This window comes from Dermochelys coriacea, chromosome 6 (assembly GCF_009764565.3).
Source record: "Dermochelys coriacea isolate rDerCor1 chromosome 6, rDerCor1.pri.v4, whole genome shotgun sequence".
In the NCBI taxonomy this organism is placed as follows: domain Eukaryota; kingdom Metazoa; phylum Chordata; order Testudines; family Dermochelyidae; genus Dermochelys; species Dermochelys coriacea.
The window spans coordinates 42,465,014-42,487,080 of record NC_050073.1 but is presented as its reverse complement, the minus strand read 5'-3'; the positions used below and the strand labels follow the sequence as shown (position 1 = coordinate 42,487,080).

General features: G+C 39.0%; 1 protein-coding gene across 3 annotated transcripts in view; it reads left to right on the top strand.

Moving 5' to 3' along the window:
* SLC6A5 (solute carrier family 6 member 5) overlaps positions 1–21,078 on the top strand; it is a 58,648-nt gene extending 37,570 nt beyond the window's left edge. For all 3 annotated transcript variants that reach the window (XM_043516788.1, XM_038407155.2, XM_038407156.2), the window contains 3 exons: positions 11,014–11,114; positions 13,242–13,409; positions 15,867–21,078. In XM_043516788.1, coding sequence (XP_043372723.1) covers positions 11,014–11,114; positions 13,242–13,409; positions 15,867–16,022 — 425 coding nt within the window. In that variant the 3' untranslated portion in view covers positions 16,023–21,078. The remainder of the gene's footprint in view (positions 1–11,013; positions 11,115–13,241; positions 13,410–15,866) is intronic.
* The last annotated feature ends 989 nt before the right edge of the window (positions 21,079–22,067 follow it).

Below are 22,067 nucleotides of genomic sequence, written 5' to 3'. Positions count from 1 at the left end.
TTCGATGAATACTGAGAAGTTGTTTACAATAGGTCAAAAATTAAACAACAGGTAAGATCCTTAGCTGGTGTAAATTAGTGTAGTTTAATTGTTGTTAATGAAGCTACATCAGTTTATACCAGCTGAGGATCCTGGCCCTAAAAACTGTTCAGGAGTGACGCTTTCAGGAGACCCATTCTTGGAAAGAGGCACTGTCAAACAGTGGTACAATTAAATGTAAAGCTCTCCCTTTGCAAAAGACAACCCCTGCCTTCAATCTTGCGTCTCCTGGAGACACTTGCTGGGGTGTCTTCATTAGAAAATGAGGTTGTGTTAGAACATGACATTGAGGGGTCATGATGAGAAGCACAGTTCTGCAGTCAGTGGAGACAGGGATGAATTGTATCTAATGTTAATCAGTTGGTAGTAGGTAATTTTCTAGTGAAGAGAAACCCTTGGGCACACACAATGTTTCATTTTTAGGCCCTGCTCCTGCAATGTGATGTGCATAGGCACTTGGGTCCACCTGTAAATGAATTGTTCAAAGCTGATCTCATTTCAAAGCACATTGTCCTTGTGGTTATTGTAGAATGCCCACTTGTTGCTATGGGGTGAAAGTTATGTGAAGGATGTGAAAAGAAGGAGAGATTGGGGCAAAAGTGGCATAACTGGGGCTATTGAGCCAGTTTTACCTCGTATCTTCTACAACAGCGTGCTAGTTAAAATTGTGGTTGTGCCATTGAGGGATGGGCATGGCAGGGATTAAAGTTAGCCTTTGCCATCAGTCTGTGCCTTTGATTATATAAATCTCGTTACCTCATTAAAATATGTAGAGCTGAATTCTCTAAGTTCACGGAGTTGGATGGAGTGGGTTTGCGTAGAGGTAAGTTAGGGCATAAGTTAGCCCAATGAATGGGACATGTTACCCAGCTACACAATGTGAAATGTTAAATGAGAGCTTCAGGCTGTTTGGATTTTGTTTGATCAAAATGCTCTTTGCTCTCATGGCCACAACATTTATGTATTTTAATTAGAGATGATTCAGAACTATAATACTCAACACACTGGGGTAGAACAAAAATACCTGATACTATTGGTAATGGTTACCAGCTTGGCATCCAAATAACTATCCAAAAGGTACTCGGATCTGAAGCTTGGCAAGGTTTCCTGAAGTGAAATCTAAAGGACAGACCGTGGGGGAGGAGAGACGGGTGATGGCAGATGTGGCAGGATGCCTGGTTTCTGTTCCTGGCTCCTAGACAAGCTGCCTCAGTTTACATGTGGGAAGGCAAAGGTAATACTTCCCTGCCCCTTTGGGATGCTGTGAGACTCAACTAACATTTGTAAAGCACATGCAGATCCTCAGATAAAATAGCAATGCATTACATGTGCAAACTATTATACATTTCCACGTTTTATATTGATAGAGAGCACCCTGCACTCTTATTCAAACAAGTTACAACACATCAGTTCTTCTCTCTTCACCACTGTTAATTATTTCCTAATTTTGAAAGGGCCAAATATTTTTAAGTTTTTGCCCTTGGCTGCTCCAGAGCAGTTCCCTTTGAAGTCAGCTCCTGTTGAAGTCAATGGAAACCACTGATGCATCCATCTAATGTCCCAGGGAAGAGTTGAGTCCTAAATAATTCCGAGTCAAACAGGGTGAGCTTTATAAAGAGATGTTCATAATTTGAAAATTTGAGGCACAAGAGGTGAGTAGCTTTTACCTTTGCCTTTCTCCAACAGGATCCTAGTTAAAATAGTGGAAAGTGGGGGAATAGCTGAATACTTTTTTTTTTTTTTTTTGGCTGAGCTTGTTGGCAATTGGTGCTAAAACAGCGCAAAACACAGTGCCAGATGTTGTTTATGAAGTGGAGTGATTGCATATTGCTCTGTGCCAAAAGAGAGAGTCCTGTCATTTTAATGCTTTCATTACATTCCTGTTTTGATTTATTTGAAGATGAATTGAATTTCCACATGATTTCTCTTGAAGCTCACAGTGAGGCCTGTTTATAAGATTTGTATTGCCACTTTGTGGTGAATTTTATTTTTATGGAAACACATAAAAGGAATCTAATAGAAAAAAGAACAAATTCTAGTAAAGCAGCAGCCTCATGGGCTATTGGGGGTTGTGCGGGCAAAGCACAGAACTGAGGGTCAGGACCAGTGTTTTATTGCTGGCTTTGCTACAGACTTCCTGGCTGTGTCTGGCTGTTTTCTCTGAACAGTTTCCCACCATTACTAATGTTAGTATGGCTGCAGCAGTTGTCAGAGGTGGTGCTAGCCACTGGGGGGTCTTAAGCAGGAACATTTTTGGGGGGCCTCTGCATATAATACATACTAAAAAAAAAATTGAATAAGGGGCTCCCTGGAGCTGCTCGGAGCCCTAAGCAATTGCTTAGTTTGCTTATGCCTTGCGCCGGCTCTGAGAATTATAGCAGCAGAGGGAGCGCTAGTGCAGCCTGGGCTATAGGTGGCATTTTGGTGTTCTTAGCACCATATTGTGTATGCTTGACCATAGCAGGTTTGCAACAACACTGTGGTAAAAGCACACTTGGGATGCTGACACCTTGTCTACACTAGTGCTCTCCTGGTTGCTCTGCCAGAGTTAGCAATAGTGTGTGGGAGGAAAAAGCTTGTGTATTTCTAAGGCTCCACTTTGACCATGGGCAAGTCATTTAGGCCCACGTTTTCAATAGAGGCCTTTAATTTTGGGGTGTTGCAATTTTGGGATGCCCAACTTTAAGCTCCTAAAGTTTTAGACATTTCAATACCTTGCCGAGAGCAGTATCCACAGCACTCATGGCTTGCATGGTTTTTAGGTGCTCAGCATTTTCTTCACTTTCTGTTCATGACTCTGATCTTGCATCTGGCTCCACAATGGGGCCTCTGTATGTTCTCATGCAACCCTAAGTGGGCTCTACGCAGGCAAATCTGCCCGTGTGGGGTTAGTTGCCGAATCAAGCCCCGTATGGATGTCTGCAGACAGTGATGGGCCAACAGATGTGGGGTACTGTGACAGAGTAAAAGGAGTGAACAGGTGAGATGGCACTCTGAACACCTTAGATGCTAATTAACTTCCCCAGAGGAAGCTGATTGGGGTGTTTAAATAATCAGCCTGATGTGCTGGGTGCAATAAAGATTCAATTAGCCCATCAGCCCAAGTCTGATAAAGAGTCAAAGGACAGAAGTGCCAGTGGGGGAAGAAAAAGTGGAACAGGGCTAACTGAGCTCAGTCACACAGAGACCTGAGGTCTTGAGAGGGCCAAATCACTGTAGATGTTGTGAATAGATGGTTGCACTGGGACTATAGTAGTACTAGAGGAGGGAAGTTGAAATAAAAAGTCACTGAGTGCACACCTAATGGAATTGGTGCAGCTTTTGCGGGGAAGAAGACAGGATGCACTTCCTGTTACACATGGGGGCTTGTCTGGGATCATGATGTCCCCATTCGTGGTGACAGAGGACCAGATGGGGGAAATTGGTGCCAAGAATTAGAATTCTGGCAATGGAGCAGACCTTACAATGGTTGGTGGAGCAACAAAAAGAGATGCAGAAAGCTATGCATTCATTCCAGAAATTCTACAAGTGGAATGACAGTCGCTCCTTGCATGGCAGATTGAGCAGCAGAATAGCCTGCAAGAGTTCATAAAGTAACAGGTGCAAGGGCAGCAGAACTGATATAGGGTCTGGTGAGTCCTGTGGCAGAGAACAGTAGCTGGACGTGGGGTAAGCCTGTGTAAGATGGGCCAAGCAGAATACCTCAATGTATTTTTACTAACTTTTGAGAGGGTAGCAATGGGAGCCTGGATGGGATAAGGGATCTCGGGCCCTCTGTGTGGCACCCTATTTGTCCAGGGAAGGCAGACCATATGGCCCTGAGCAAGAAACAGGCTTTGGTTTATGATAGGATAAAAGCAGCCAACCTGGACAGGCTTGACCTTTTGGTTGAAAAATACCTCCAAAATTTTGGGCCACTAGATGGACTGAAGGTGTGTCACCCAAGACATTCATACAAAAATTATCAGACTGGGCAACATATATCGGCTAAGTATGCACATCTGAAGTGCGGGGGAAATAAGGCATGATGATATTGGAACGATTTCTCCAGAGCCTCCCTGACAGCACGCACATTTGTGTCCGGAGGTACCAGCCAACAACCCTGGAGGAAGCGATAAGCTTGCAGAAGAGCTTGTGGATGCAGACTTTTCCAGGATAGAATTCCAGACATTTCAGGGACTGAACTTGGAAAGAAGGGGGGCAATTTGGCCATACCCAGGACGATTGAAAGGGAAAAGGAGGAGATGAGGGGAACTCCTTTGGGTAGCTGGGGAATGATTTGCTTCCAGTGTGTGCAGCTGGGACATATGAAATGGGGCTGCCCAGTTATGGAATGTGGGCTCTCAAGATTTTGTGGGTGGTCTAAAATTATTGGAGATGGGCAGAAAAAGAAAATGCCTGCCATCCCTGTAAAAGTGGGGAGGAGGTGTCAGGGGCTGGTGGATACTGTCTCAGGATGTACACTCATCTGGAGGGATTTGGTGGAGTTTCTGCAGGAATGAAGACAGGTGGAGAGGTACACCCTGTTACAGGTAACAATGAGCACTGGCTCAATCTGGCACCTGGACTCCAAACTGCTAAGCCAAAAGCATTTACAATTGTCATTTTGCTCATGATTTTGAAGCATTTGTACGAACATACTTATAGCATAGATAAGCACTTATGCAAAGGAGACCTAGGTTTTATATAGGATCTTAGTTTAGAATAATTAGAAATGGAAAAGATCTGTTAGGTCAAATCTACTTCTCCTGACTCTCCTCTTAGTACAATGTTGTTGTTGTTGTTAATAATAAATGACACTCTGATGTACAATATAGCAAATATTAGCTTCTGAAATTAGTCAAGAGTCAAAGCTAAGAGACTCTGGCTTTCATTAGCACTAAAAATAAATGGCCCTTTATCTCTTACATTTTCTTGACATTATTATTTATGCAGGGCATTACCAAGACACTAATTAAACCATACATTCCTTTATTAAATCCAAAGGCTGAATAATATTTATACTATTGCTCTAAACATGTCTTTAAAAGCCTAAATATTAAGCAATTTACTACTACCGAACAGTAACAAAACATTTATAAGCATTTGATCAAAATACTTACAAACGGGCTAACCCCAGGTATGCTTAGACCCATATTGGCCAGTTCCAACACAGTCAGGCAGGTATTGTCAAGAAACCCTTTTAAAAAATTTACTTTCTTTATACCTTTTTAACCAAGTGATGTCTTTGCCAGCTTGGACCTTGGCTAAAGCCAGATTGAAGGAGTTTTTTATATAGCCAATTGTGTACTGCATCTGGTATCCAGATAACCGTTTTCTATTTCTATTACTTTAGCTCAAATCTTAAATGCGATCACACTGGTATTTTGAAGGGTCACTATAAGTTTAACACAACAGTTCTTCTTTCTCATGATCTTACTCTTTTTGATCATAGGTTTTGGGCTTATTGCTCATGCTAATATCCCAACTCAATTTAAAATGATAATTCACTCCTATCTATATTTCTACACATTTATTCCCTCAGCTAGTCTCCTTGACTTCAGTGAGGCTGGTTTTATAAGGACTCCTCGCAGGAGTAGGGTGCCATGTCCATGATTTGCAATGGCAGAGGTGGGAACAACAACATCATTTGTGCATTTATTCTAACAGCGCTTTAAATTGGCATGATGTATTTTTGAACTCCAGACAATTGCTTGCTTTACACTTCAGTGACACCTTTCTCCATGAACTTGTACTCTTCATACCAAGCAGGTTGGCAGTGCACCAAGCAGCTTTTGATGTTGAAATAAATCTGTCTTCAGCTCTTGTTACATGATCTGCTTGCTGAGCTCAGAGATTTTTAAATTAAAAAAAGAAAGCCATGCTTGGTTATTTCCTTGCAATCACTTGTTTTTCATTAGTACTTGTGCTACATAATCCAATCAAAGCCTTGCATTCCATGTGCCCTGCACAGACATTTATTCTCCACTTGTTTAGATTATGGATGCATGATTGGTAAGGAGCAGTTTAAGGCTTCACTCGTTAATTGAATCATCTGCGTAATCCCCATCAGTATATTTTGGAACATACAAAGATGCCAGAGCGGGGTGAAATACTGCACAAACTATGCACCTGAAGTTTTAAATGAATTCTTTTGATGCTCTTTGTCTTTGTTTCTTGGCGAGAGCACGGCAACGGAGTTTATTCTGGGAAATGTTCATCAACACAACTGCCTCAGGATATTTGTAGAAAGTAAATTTTGATTTGTAATTGTGAACGTTTCTATCTGAGCATCTCATACTGATTAATGGATTTTATCATTACAACACTCCTGTGTGTAAGGAAATAGCCACAATTTAGGGTTGGGGAATTGAGGCATGGGATAGGTTGTGACTTGCTCAAGGTCACACAAGAAGTATGTGGTTGAGCTGGGAATGGAACCCTTGTCTTCTGAGTCCCAGTCCAGTGCCCAATTCCTTAGAATAGCCTGCTTTTTTTTTTTTTTTTTTTTTTTAAATGGGAAACTTGATACTAATATATATGATCATCTGATCAAGGAAGAGAAACATACTATGTGATCTGTGTATCCAGTGTACTGTGCTTGACTTCTGAATTGCTAGTATCGAATGCTTGAAGCAATATTTGCAGCAGTGTGTTTGAGTGATCAAGAGGCTGGAGTAAGATTTATGGAAGGGCTTCAAACATATTTGTTTAGGCTGGGGCCACAGGCAGTTTTGAAAATGGCTAAAATGAATATCTGAATTGATCGCTGCAAATGGTTCACTGAGCTCTACTAGACTGGCAACTAAATATTAATATAAAACAATGAGGGCCAAATACACTTTTACATAAGTACAACTCCCACTCATGGCCCCCATTCAGCAAGAAATATAAGCAAGTGAATAGTCCCTGTGCCTACTATGAAAGTAAGATTGTATACCTACTTTTGTGGTTCTGCAGTACTGTAAGAGAAGCACTGGAGAAGTCGCACTGAAATGGTGAACTAAAATTGCTCCTAATAACAGTAGAAATGAAATGAAGAATAGAAGTGGTCAAGTGAGAGGGGAGCATTAACCATCCGGAACTATGGAAAGGAGAGAGCTCATTTTTCTCGCTTTCATAGTCCAAGGGAAATCAGACAAACTTTCTATACCTTCATTCTTTTGTAAATTTGTGTTTTTCTCTAAATATAACTTTTCTTCAATAGCATTTTTTTATCCTCTTCTTCACTCCTCCCTCTTTATATGTTACCATGAGTGGGGTTTTATCTCTTTTTCATATCTAATGCTCAAGTCCTAAAAGAAGTAGTGCCAGAAGGCTCCTACATTACTATCATTCATAAGAGAGAGTACCAGAGGTACCACACGTTCTGGTTCCATCCCCCTCTCCACATCGTGCACATTGTATTAACTCTTGTAGGAGTACAAGTAAGGAGGAATGTTAAGTTTATATAATTTAAATGGGAGAGGCCCTTATTCTGCTTCATCAAATGAAATAAGCCAAAATGTGAAATACGCATCATAGCAGAGAACTTAGCCTTGGGCTCAAAATTTTTCACTTCTCTGAGAATGACAAGAAGGACAAAAAGTGGCACATTTAATTCTGTTTTGCAGTGGGGTGTGTTTTTGTTTTTTTGGATGAATAATTAATAGATGGGGCAACATTTTAACAAGATGTGGGTTTCCAGTAGAAAACATCTGTTACTGAGCAAAGGCAATCTGCTTAGTGGTAAACAGGTGTGCTGAATGGTAGTGACAAGTCATTGAGTGCCAGATCCTCAGCTGGTATAAATTGGGTTAGCACCACTGAGCAGAAGCTCGGAAATGGGAGTTATGCCAGTTTACCACAGTAGCGGATCTTGCTCAATACAAATTAGACAGAAAGCACTTTAATGTGTATAGGGAACTGGTGTAACAAATGAGGAGAACTGGCTGCCTTAGGATGCAGATAGTCATTTACTTCAGATCAGTGGAGCGATGACAATTTACATTAGCTGAGGATATACCCTATGGCTTTAACGTAGTCTGTCTGATTCTGATCTCACTTTCCACAGTGTAAATCAATACTAATTACATCAAAGACAATCCATTAACACCAGTGTGCGAGTATAGATTTATGGAGATTTGGTCAACCTTTAGCTTGACTGGCTGGTATCCATCCCTGGCCCTCAAAGGTTCTAGAACTCATGTTGCTTATTGAAATAAATTATCAATATATAGTCAGTTTGCCTCCAAAAACAAATAGAATCCTTGCCTGAGTGCCAGTTATGGGAGGACTATATGGCCAGTTCTCTTGACTGCTAGGGGCATCACAGAACTGTCTCTTTTCAGAGTAGCAGCCGTGTTAGTCTGTATTAGCAAAAAGAAAAGGAGTACTTGTGGCACCTTAGAGACTAACACATTTATTTGAGCATAAGCTTTCATGAGCTACAGCTCACTTCATCGGATACATTTGGTGGAAAATTCAGAAGGGAGATTGATATACACACAGAGAGAACATGAAACAATGGGTTTTATCATACACACTGTAAGGAGAGTGATCACTTAAGATAAGCCATCACCAGCAGCAGGGGGGGAGGGAGGAAAACCTTTCATGGTGACAAGCAAGGTAGGCTATTTCCAGCAGTTAACAAGAACATCTGAGGAACAGTGGGGGGGTGGGGTGGGGTGGGGGGGGGAGAAATAACATGGGGAAATAGTTTTACTTTGTGTAATGACTCATCCATTCCCAGTCTCTATTCAAGCCTAAGTTAATTGTATCCAGTTTGCAAATTAATTCCAATTCCGCAGTCTCTCGTTGGAGTCTGTTTTTGAAATTTTTTTGTTGACGAATAGCCACCCTCAGGTATGTAATCGAGTGACCAGAGAGATTGAAGTGTTCTCCAATTGGTTTTTGAATGTTATAATTCTTGACGTCTGATTTGTGTCCATTTATTCTTTTACGTAGAGACTGTCCAGTTTGGCCAATGTACATGGCAGAGGGGCATTGCTGGCACATGATGGCATATATCACATTGGTAGATGCGCAGGTGAACGAGCCTCTGATAGTGTGGCTGATGTGATTAGGCCCTATGATGGTGTTCCCTGAATAGATATGTGGACAGAGTTGGCAACGGGCTTTGTTGCAAGGATAGGTTCCTGGGTTAGTGGTTCTGTTGTGTGGTGTGTGGTTGCTGGTGAGTATTTGCTTCAGATTGGGGGGCTGTCTGTAAGCAAGGACTGGCCTGTCTCCCAAGATCTGTGAGAGTGATGGGTCGTCCTTCAGGATAGGTTGTAGATCCTTGATGATGCGTTGGAGAGGTTTTAGTTGGGGGCTGAAGGTGATGGCTAGTGGCGTTCTGTTATTTTCTTTGTTGGGCCTGTCCTGTGGTAGGTGACTTCTGGGTACTCTTCTGGCTCTGTCAATCTGTTTCTTCACTTCAGCAGGTGGGTATTGTAGTTGTAGGAATGCATGATAGAGATCTTGTAGGTGTTTGTCTCTGTCTGAGGGGTTGGAGCAAATGCGGTTATATCATAGAGCTTGGCTGTATACAATGGATCGTGTGGTATGATCTGGATGAAAGCTAGAGGCATGTAGGTAGGAATAGCGGTCAGTAGGTTTCCGATATAGGGTGGTGTTTGTGACCATCGCTTATTAGCACCATAGTGTCCAGGAAGTGGATCTCTTGTGTGGACTGGTCCAGGCTGAGGTTAATGTTGGGATGGAAACTGTTGAAATCCATGTTGGAATTCCTCAAGGGCTTCTTTTCCATGGGTCCAGATGATGAAGATGTCATCAATGTAGCACAAGTAGAGTAGGGGCATTAGGGGACGAGAGCTGAGGAAGCGTTGTTCTAAGTCAGCCATAAAAATGTTGGCATACTGTGGGGCCCTGCAGGTACCCATCGCAGTGCCGCTGATTTGAAGGTATACATTGTCCCCAAATGTGAAATAGTTATGGGTGAGGACAAAGTTCAGCCACCAGGTTAGCCGTGACATTATCTCTGTTATCTATCCTGTCACTTCTTAGTTCTGAACTCTGACTTCTGCAGAAGAAACACTTGAACCACACAGGTTTCCAGTATAAAAAAATCAAATTAAAATGTAGTGGATTAATACCAAATCATCATATTAATCAGACAATTAGTGGGTCTGTATTGATATTTCAATACATTGGAGGTAAAGGGTCAATCCACTGACATCCATCTCAACTATCTTACAAAAGTCCCAACTCAAATGTAATTAAAAAATGCAAAACTAGGAAAAAGTTGAAACTGAAATCAAAGGAAAACATCAATCCATGTATTCACTAAGCCATGCACATAAAGGAACAGTTCCTGTTTTCAGACAGATGCTTATAAATTTCTCTTATATTTTGGTACTCAGTGGCTCAACTTTGAACAGCCTTTTTAACAAACAATGTTTGCATGAAAGGTCACACTTAAACTCAGTCAGGGCAAAAATCTTTGCCTCCAAAAAAAAAAAAATCACAATTTTGGCTTTTACTTTTTATATATGGGCCTGTCTGCCTCACAAGCACAACATGAGATCTGAATCAGGGTCCCTGTATGCAGAGTGTTTGAGATCATGGTGTAAATTAAGTTTACTATTTTTTTTTACAGTTGTCAGGTGGTGGATGAGTCAATTAACAAAGGTTATCTTCAAGGGGGTGGAAGGACAAATAAATATAGAAATTTCAGACATCATCATAGATCTGCAGCTAGCCAACAAAAGGGATTTTGTGTATCATTACGTTAATAATTTTTGAAACGTACTGTATACTTTAATCTGTATGTACAATTTCAATTTGTTGTTTTTAGGGAGTAAATAACTTATTAAAGTGGTTCTACATAATATTCTCCCATTATACTGTACGGTTAGAACATCTATTGACATTTTGAATTGACAAGTCAGAGAGTTTGTTACCATAATTAGACACAAGGGAGATCACAATAGTTGTTTTGCAGACTGCAGCCAGTCGCTCACCTCTAACTATATTTGCATTTGTTGTTTACAGGCTTGCAAAGATTTTGTGAAGATATAGAGATGATGATTGGATTCCAGCCAAGTAAATTCTGGCGAGTCTGTTGGGCATTTGTGACCCCAACTATTTTAACTGTAAGGCAAAGAATTTTCTGAATGTCTCCTGCTCAGTCAGATTTTTTTTTGTTTATAAAACCTACTCTTTCCCAAAGACAATAATTATATCTCAAAAATATATACCCGGCAACTGTGTGCGTACACACGTACGTGTGGGTGGGTGTGTGCTTTTTGTACACACACATACACAGAGCTATATTTATATATACGATTCTACAGTGTTCTCACACATTGACTTCTAGAGGAATTTTGGGTGTGTTAGGACTCGAGCTGATCCTGTAAGTCCAGATTCAGTAAAGCACTTAAGCACATACATAATACCCATGGAAATAGATATTAAATGTGTAAAAGCTAAGCACATGCTTAAGTGCTTTATTTATTTCAATTTTCAAAATACCTCCATAGGCACCCATCCAATGCTATGCTGAATAGGGATGGACTTAAGCTTGTGCTTAAAGTTAATCACTTAATTAAGTGAATTACTCAGTTGGGGCCTCAGTGTGTGATCCAGTTCTACAGTGGTGGTAGTGGGAGTACACACATCTTTCTCCAGGAATGATAGTGGGGCATAACTATTTCTTACCTAGTGTTAGGATTGGTTTCTCTTTGCACTTAGCAGGACCAATAACAAATGCTCTGTTCTACTTGAAGCTGTGTCATTGTGCCAAACAAATTCAGTTCTAGTGAACAGTTTGCTTTTCTGTATGCTGGTTCTGAATTGCACAACCACCAGACAGAGCACCATAAACAGAGGGTAAACTTTGTTTCTTTATCTTTCTAACACTGGAGCAAAAGAAGGTTAGCTACTTAGTTATTAAAAGCAATGCTTCACAGTGCCAGTAAGTGGCACTGTATGCTAGTAGTTTGGTTGAAATGTCTCTAATGAAACTTAAGTTAATATTTTGGGGGGCAAAATCCATATAATTTTTCTGCCGCTGTCAAGGGCAGTGTGGAAATTGGATTATCTTGTATGGTGGTCATTTTTTAATAGGAATATATAAGAAAATTATATTTAGTTTTTATAACTCCATAGCAAAAATGTGGATGATATTGCTAATTCTCTTTTATTCTTTCCTATAATTTTAGATCTGCATTTGATTAAAAAATTACACAAAGGTTCTAAATTTTAAAATCAGTAAAGCAATGTTTTTCATTTGCTAGAGTCAAAATAGGGGATCCAGTAGCCTGGGATCTGAATCCCTAGTACACCTCATTCACTTTTGAATTTGGCCATAGTGTTGTATTTTCTTTACATCTGGTAAGCATTGGCACTGGAATGAGAGAACCTGTCTGTGATTCTAAAATTTCTGGCTTACTGCTGAGCTAAACCAAGGTTTAAGAACTGACAGCAGTCAAGGACCAGGACCAGAAACTGAATCTTGGTCTCCCTTGTGGTCTCTTACCACACGTTGGAAGCAAACCGTGAGGCCACCTCAAGCCCATATGTTTCGACTGAGCTACAAGAATGGCAAAATAGAACGTCTAGAGATAAATTTATAGTAGTAAATGATTTTATATTGATCAGTCATGCTACAATTATTATGCAATAGAAAAAGAGCACAAAAAGCAGTATCTCTTCCTACTGTGGTCTTCTGTAATACTAATATTTGATGTATCTGAATGTTTTAAGATTAGTGTTTAAATTACTTCATGTCTCCAGAAATAAAACTGACCATTTTTATATGTGCCTTCACATAGCTATATTGCTATACATCTTCTGTGTGCAATTATTGTGCACATAGGCAGTTCACAAAAGTTACTGAATTATGTACAAATGTAAGCAGATGTATTGCTATTTATACAGTAAGTGAAATGGAGGAATTAACATAATTATATTAGGAAACACTGCCAATAGACTGTGTTATAAAGCTTATTACCCTAGAGACAGATTCTAATCTTAATTCCGAAGGTGTAAACCTAAGGTAAATCCATTGAAATCAATGGAATTATGCTGGCTTTACACTGGTGAAACTGAGATCAGAATGTGGTCCTAAACTTCCAGAAGCATTATTGATTATCACATAGTCTCTCTCTCTCATATATAGTGTCTGCGCACCTCTCTGATTATACTCCTTTACTGAAAGTGTGCATGTAAATGCTAGTGTGTGTGTGTTGCTTATTAAAATATATTTTTTTTGTTTTCAGTTTATTCTTTGCTTCAGTTTTTACCAGTGGGAACCAATGACCTATGGAGCTTACCATTATCCAGGCTGGTCGATGGTCCTTGGGTGGCTGATGCTGGCCTGCTCTGTTGTTTGGATCCCTATTATGTTTGTGATAAAAATGCACCTAGCCCCTGGCAAATTTATTGAGGTAATTCTTGAACATCCCACACTCTTAAAAATATAGTCATAGAAGATTATTTTCTGTAATTTACACTGATTCAGGTGTTGGGAATTGTTGACTGATTGTTAGAAAACTTTTTTTATTGCAGTATGAAGTGCAGGTGCTCAGTTGGTTGAAATGCACACCTACTGCTCCCCCATTCCTCAATAAAATGCTACTAAATCACTATAGGCTTGATCCTGTGAGGATTGAAAGAGCTCAGACCCTCACAGGATTAGGCCCTAAAATGTTGCCAGTTGCAGATGACTGACTTGTTGGTCTTTCTGCTGTTTTGGTTGGTCTCAGATCCGCCTCTTGTGGAAGCGGAATGGAACTAGAAAGCAGCAGGTACTAGGGAGCCATAACTAGTTTAAGGCACTAGAAAGTTTCAGATACTCGAAGGCATCAGGTTAGACTGCTCTATAGAGAATCGTGCAACAGAAAGCGTCAGTCCTTAGAAGACATCAGACACTAGGTATCATCCGGACATATCACCCTGGATGTCCTGCTCGCAGTTCAAGCTACATATGGTGAAAATAAACTCATCTTTCCTCTCCAAACCTTTTTGCTTCCTCATTGCATTGAAAACACCATAACCCTCCCTGTCACACAGACTTATGACTGCTGCGTTTTGGGGTGTTTTTCAGGGTGCTGCTGATTCTCCTTCTCTTAAATTCAACTCTTCCCTATAGCACCTCTGGTTAATATGCTTGGCCATTCCTTGGCTGCCTCCCATCTTGGCTTCCACAACCTCCCCTTCACTTGCATTCCAATTACCCATCTTGCTCGCCTCTAATCCTTTCACAACGATATGGCTAAAACCATCTCCCATGCTAACTACTTTGACTGTATCACCCCTTCACTGGCTTTCTCCCACCATTTGAATCAGTTCAGCGCTCTCATCCTCACCCTTGACACGCACTCTGCCCTGATCTATGTATCTATGTATGCGTTCATTTCACGCCACTCCCTTCTTTTCATGTCTCCTCTCCCCGGTCTCCTCTCCCTCTCCTCTTCATGCATTCTTCCACACTACCCCCTATTGCCCTATTCTCCCTCCTTATTCTAATGCAACAGACACCCACACACTCGTCTTTGCAACTCACCTCTTCAAAACCCACAGAGAGAGGCGCTGTAGAAAGAAGAAAAAAATAGAAACATCCTCTTGGTCCTTCCATGTGTCAGACCATCCATGCCACAGGGCAAGGACCACATCATCCCCTGTTTTGTACAGAACGAAGATGCTTGATGTTCAATGCTGGAAAACCCATCAGGCTATAGAATGCATCTGGCACTAGACAGCCATATGGCTTGTCAGACTGTAGAGGGCACTGGAGTGCATCAGGCTATAGAAAGAACATAGCGCACAACAAGTGAAACAAAGAGAAGTTAAATTTACTCTTGTTTGCCTTTGTCCAACTCTGATCTAGTATCAGAGCTGTGGCCTAAGTTGGAAAAGAGCAGTACACAAACTGGTGCTCCTTTTTACCAGGCCATGACCCAGTTTCCCTCACTGAGAAATAGTACTCTGTTTCTGGCTTCCTAATTTATCCATTTGGCACTGGAATTTATGTATTGCCTCATAAAGCAGGGCACGCTCCCTAGTGTCCTTTAACCAGAGGACCCAAGGAAATGCAAAAAGTCATATCTTGCATGAAAGGAGGAAAGGGTTTAGCTAGTTATTTCAGCTTTAGCGCAGTATTTCCTGAACCATTGAGTCTGTTGCATAAATTTATTGTAGTTGATTTGGGAGGTAAAGGTTGCAAACTGGTAATTAAGCAGAGATTAAAATAACTGATATAGAGACTTGATTCACTTTAATAGGCAATAAACACATAATTGTTCCCTCTTAAACCATCAGAAATACGTTTTTTCCTTTTTATATATAAATGCTCCAACCAAATTATATCTTCAATAAAGAGATTAGCAGAAAGATTAGCAAGATATTCATTGTTGGTAATTTTGCCAGGTTAATCTACTACTTTTTTTTGGGGGGGGGCCACAGAGAGAGATGATGCATTTTGTCATCAGCTAATTAAAATCTTCGCTCACTCATAGCAATGTATTACTTTTTGGTCATTTGTGTACTTTCGGGAAATATGCTAAGCAAAAATCCAATTATTTTGATGCAGCTACACACTGCTTAGACGATTGGGCTAAGTAATTGAGCACGTCCGTTAGTGAGTGGGTTTAGCAATCTGTGGCAGTGGTTCTGAGTTCCTTTCATATGGTATGGGGGGAGAATATATAATTAAAATCTGAGCATTTTTTCTATTAATCTTGCAAATTTGTGCAAAACAAACACTGAGCAGCAGAGCATTTTAATATCCCCTTGCAGGATATTGTCAGTAATTTCAGATCATCCTAACCTAGTTTCCTCCATTGAATTGTAATTCTGCTCTATAATTTTAAGAGATTTTTTTTTCTCTCTCCTACGCTGTGCAGAGGCTCAAGCTGGTCTGCTCTCCACAGCCTGACTGGGGCCCATTTTTGGCTAAACACCGCGGTGAACGTTACAAGAATATGATTGATCCACTGGGAACTTCCTCCCTTGGACTTAAACTGCCAGTGAAAGATTTAGAATTGGGAACCCAATGCTAGTAATTCCTATCCTGGTGTCAAGAATATGTACAGCCTTTTTAATTTTTCTTTTATTAGTTTCCCATTGTCTCCTTTGTTCTTTTTCACAGTTCCTAAAAGTGTTTGCTTAGAAAGTAGGACTTATTGTTGCATGCTTAGTGAAGAACTAGACGGCCACTTGAAGTATTGGGGTGGGGGGTGTGGTGGTTTTTTTTTGTTTGTTTTTTTTTAGTGGTGCCCAGGACCTATTATTTCCACTGTGAAATAGTAACATGATGTCATGCAACTGGTCAAACTTCTTTTCTTTTTCTTTTTTTTTTTTTCTTTTTTTTTTTTGGACGGTCACGCATAGCCCAACAGGGAATGATTGTTGAGTTTAACCATTTAGATAGGGAAATGGTTCCTGCCGATTTAGGGCCAATGCTGCTCTGTTGCAACCCCTTTGACATGGGACTGAGAATTCCTTACCAGTGTAACTGAAAGGAGAGTTTGACCATTGGGATGGCGTGGGAGGGACTGAGTGGATAATGTGGCCCATTTGGCTAGATTCTGACCCCTGTAATACTGATGTAAATCCAGAGTGACACTACTGGCCGTGATGGAGTCACTCCAAATTTACACTGATAGCAGAATGTGGCCTGCAGAGTCTGCAAACAATCCTTCTATTAAGTAAGTTCTGATTATACTGAAGGCTTTCTGACTCAATCAAGGAGTTAACCTTTAAACACCATGCACTGGTATCTGATGCATGACATCAAAAAAAGGAAGAGCTTTAATGAGCCATTCAACACTTTTGAGGGGAAAAATAAAAGCACATGTAAAATGTATTTGAGATCAGGACTAAAGTTGTATTTGAGTCTGAAAACTGGTTTGAAATAGTGCCATAATGAGGCAGATGGGCACCACTATTTTAATTAATTTCATGCATTTCCATTAATAATTTGATACGTCTTTTTCATTAAAAATGCCTCAGTTACACTGAGTATCTAAACCTCCACTTCATTGGCAAAGTGCACACATAAGTACAAACCCAATTTTATTCACTTCATCCAAGTATTCTGAAATATCTTTGCTATCTTCACTTTTGTTTAAAATCTCCTGTAAAGAAGCCATCATATAATTTGTGCCTAATTTTATATTCTTACAGTAGTAGATGTATTCTAGTTTCCATATGACAACAGTTATTAAAATTTAGCTGTGCTGTTCAACTTTGTGATTCCCCTCTTTGTTCTCTTATAAACTTCTTTATATAACTTGTAGCTATATTCTTCTCTTTCAGCCAAAGGAAATAACTGAACCCCTATTTCTGTCTCTCTCTATAGTGTGTGTATGTGTATATATAGTACGTAAATTCTTCAAGACAATATCCTCTTATAACAATCTGAGCTGTGCATAGTTTGCTTTTCTTAATTTTTACTGTCAACCTTTTCATTAAAAACAATTAAATACAATAAAGTGATAAGACTGGATAGACAAAATTATAAGGAAGAGAATGCATAGTTAGTTATTTTAACATTGCATTGCAGTAGTACATCCTCTATAACTGCATTTTAGAAATACAATATATGTATGGCAATATGAGTATTAGTCTTAAATATTTCTGCCACCTAATGGGCAGAGTAAAAATAGTTTTTAAGAGTACCTTTAATGAACTAAATTTAAATTACCCCAATTGATTGTAAAGTGCACTATAAAGAGGGAGCAAAATATGTCTTCAGTAAATTGGCAAAACTGCAACCTTTATTATGCTGTTGTATTCTATACATACATATGAGATTATTTTTTTGAGTGATCAGTGTTCATGTAATGTGTACTAGTGATGTTTTATGTCCCTATTAATATCTTATCAACCAGTGTATAGATATGGTGAGTTTAGAATAGTGTAGCCTGGGGTTTTTCCCCACTATTGTAGTAACCAATCTAAATGTAATTTCCTTTCGGGGGACTGTTTATATCATGTTCTTTTTTTGTGTTCACATTACAGGGTCTCAGGTAAATCTTCAGTTAAAATGTGTCTGTAGATGTGATGTTTTCATCCAGTTGAAGAAAACAAAAACAACTAGACATTTATGTAACATTTTCAAATTTATTTTGTATGTAGATGTTAAAAAAAAAAATCATTTTGCTGAACTTTCTCTTTCGTGGGGCAAATAGTGTTGCCAGTTATTGACACTGCTAGGGATATTCAATTCTCAGGCAGTACACATGAAGCACAATCAAATATTTGTCATTAAATGAAGTGGGAATAGATTTTGAAGCATTGGCCCCTAAATCTGTATTATACTTTTTTCAGTTTGGTGTCTTTACTTCTCCCCGTATTATACAGAGCATTAAGATTGTGACCCTTCCACAAGCATCTCTACCTTAAAGCTGCACCAACTTGATTTAGCTTTGCCAGCTGATTCAATAGAGAGCTGCTATTCTAACTTGTTCTTGGTTTTATTTCCCTATGTAAGCAATGTTTGAGGAGCTACCCCTTTCTTGGCATAATGAAATTTCATAAATACATGATGAAAATTAGCTCCTTCAAGCCTCTCTGGCTGGGGAAAAAAGAAAACAGTCTCACATTAAATGAATTACCAGCTGTCTTCTCAACAAGTAGGGTGAAGAATGGAGCCTAAATCAATCAGCACCATCTATTGGGAATGGTGTGTTTTTACTAGGATGAATAATTCTTGGACTTTTTTTTTTTTTTTTTTTTTTTTTTTTTTTTTTTACCCTTACTGGCTAAAACCTGAGCTTGATTTTTTGGAGCCCAACCCAATTTATACTAATTACTGCAGTTGTGATTTTTTTTAAAAAAAAAAGTATGATCAATGTTGCCATATTTGTTAGGAAATGGTGAGTTAGCCTAATAACTGTGAATCCTTTTCACTTGCTGGCTCGTTTTTCAGAAGACACATTTGTTTGAACTGGGATTAACTAACTCTGTAAACTGCAGCTGGTAACTTCCAGTGTGTAAGGATATCACTTGCTTACTTCCTGTTTTAAAAGTGTAAAGACAAATCATTTGAAGGGACACTGTTAGGTTAACAATAAAATAAATAAATAAATAAACAAAACGTTGCTAACTGTGTCATTAGTTAGGCTACTAAAAGGGGGAGGATATGAAAAATATAATTTTTCATGATTTATGTCGTACTGTGTGGTGTGTTGTGTGTTTGCACTTCACTCAGGCTTTGGTACTGCTCCCACTGAAGTCAATGGCACAGAATCAGGTTTTCAGTTGAAACACTGAAAATAAACAAGTCGGTTTCATTTTGTTTCTAGTCCGTTTCTGATTTTCATGTGCCCCTGTTTGGTTTGCAAAAACTGCAGGGGAAATTTTAAATAAAAGGAAAAAACCCCATTTTCAGTTTAACTAAAAAAGTGGAAATACTTCTGTTATGTTTTAAAAAAGTTTTAAATTTATTTACCAAAACTAAAAGTTGAGATTAAATTACCCAGAAGTGTCCCTTTTAAATGAAAAGTAATGTGACAGTTGGGGAAAGCACTTTATCATTGTCTAGTAAAGTTTGCACATACGGCATTTTCTAAACATGTAAGTATTTCAGTAACTGATTAAATATCAGAAAATATTTTAAAGCGAGGGGAAAAAGCCATATTTACATAAAGGGAACCTATTTACATGATGGTCTATCAGTCTTGTAAGGAAAAAAAAATCAAAACTGATGAGGATTGCCCCTATTGCAATTTTTTTAAAAATGAGATTGAATTCTTGGACAAGCTGACATGCACTCTTATATGCATTAAAAATGATATTTAATGCAAATCTTTGCCATTTTCAAATTCTTTCAGGTCTTCCTAGTGTTTTTAAAATACAAGCAATGTACAAAATCTGTGTTTCAGTTAGACACAGCAGCACATTGTTTCCAAAAGAAGGGTTTAACAAAATGACCTTTAATTGAGAAAGACTTGGAATGTCTTTACACTAATGTTTCATTTGGATCAAGTTATCCTTTTGTTAGGTTCTGCTCCATTGATTGTATAGATGTGCCTCAGCGCAGAAGATCATCACATCCCATTTATTGTGGTTTCCTCTTGCCATTTCCAATTCGTTTTATCACTGACCCTTTATTTGAATACACACAGTTATGTGGTTTATTGCTTGGTAGCTGTGTTCTAATGGTTGCTTTTTCATGCAGACATTGATTTTTCTCTTATTTTGCATCTTTCTCTACTTTGCAATCTCAATTTAAGAAAGACTGTTGTGGACTGTTGTTTTCAGTTGCAGGCTGCATGGCTTTGGCATGCAATGCTCATGGGTAGGAAGTGTTTTAGCTAGGTTTCCTCAAAGCTGCCACTAGGTCTGGTGGGTTTATGAGATGCTTGTTTCTTAGCTTGTAGTTAAACTTCCTGTAAATAATGTACTGTATTTGTGAAATGGCTGGAGCTTAGTATTCCAGGAGACTGACGCCATAGACTCGGAGAGAGAAAACCATTTATGGTTTCTGCCTTTGTCACCTTCAGGCAGCCTATAACTACAGAGAGACCGCTTTCTTTATGGGTTTAATTTAAAATGTGAGAGCTGGGCTGGACCTTATGGCTTGCATTATTATGATTTGCCCATCACGTTTTAAATACATCTTCAGGTAACCATTTGCCTTATAGGTGTATTTCATTGTCAGAAATATAATTAATGTTGACTAAAATATGTTATTGTCTGTAACCTGTAGTATGTAGTGTACCTTGTGGGGCAGATCCTTAGCTGGTAAAAGTTGTCACAGCTCCATTGCAGTCAATAAGAGTTATGACAGTTTACATCAGATGAGGATCTGCGCCTGTGTCTTTCTGGCACTTTATTGTGGACCTATCACTGAATAGGTTAATTCTTAATTACTTGCGTAATGTCATATACTTACAGGCATTCTAGAGGGGTACTGCTGCCTATGGATAAAGATATGTACCCTAATCAGGTTGTTGTATTTTTTCATTAGCTATACATGGAGAAAATATATTATGTTACAAAAGATGCATTATATATATATATATCTCTTATATCGTGCACATTATATGCTGTACATTATTCATTTAAGAAGTCATTATTCTTGAGGCCCTACCTCAGATTTTGTATTTGTGTACAAATGCAATTTATTGTATTATATATTTGCCTATTATATTCTGATGTTATAAATTGGAATTTATCCTATAATGTATGGGTTCTAAAAACACTAAATAAATGTCCAGTGTTTAAAAGAAAATTGTTAGTGTTATGTCTACTGAAAGTAAACCCCTCCACCACAAGCATCATTCTTACTTAACACACTGCCTTAAGGTATCTGCCGAATTGATCCGTTTGATTGTTAAAAAACTTGAGCAGCAACCGAAAACAGCTCTCCTGGGAAAGCGAGAGATTGCACAGCTGCAGAAACAAATATCAATTAAATGGTTAGATTCTTAACCATTAAAAGACTCTGTAGCTTGTTGAATAATTAATTACTCATCTAAGGACGAACTGGATTTGTTTAAATCCTTTTATTGCATCAAATCAATCATGCCAAAGATTTCTGAACCATGAAAAACAGAGGGTGGAAAGAGATTGATACTGAGAGATGGAGAAGAAAAGAGAGAGTAGAGTTAAATTATAGAAGTGGAAGCTCCATGCTGGCTTTTTACACCATTTGTGTCTTTTGTTTTAAAACATAAACCTGAGCTTTTCCAGTCTGGCAATTGCAATGTAAAGGTAGAAACATATAGTAATAAACATACTGTAATGGACTCCCATTTACGATCACTGTACTATTAAAATTATACCAATCCATTTTCACTAACAGTGGGGGAAAAATGCTTTTGACAAGCCATTGTCAAATACAAAGTTGCAATTAGACATCTAATCACTATACTGTTGCATGAGACTGAGACAAATACGCTAATGAAATAAAACCAAAACATACGTTTGCATTATGTTAAGGTTGTGAATGCGAGACACGTCAAGTGCCCAATCCTGAGAATTCCTGAGTGCCTGGGAACTTTTCAGCAATTCCCAGGACCAGCTCCCAAAAGATAGATTAGATACTGTATATGCTTTGTTCTGTCTGTAAACTACACTGTTGTGGGAAAGACAAA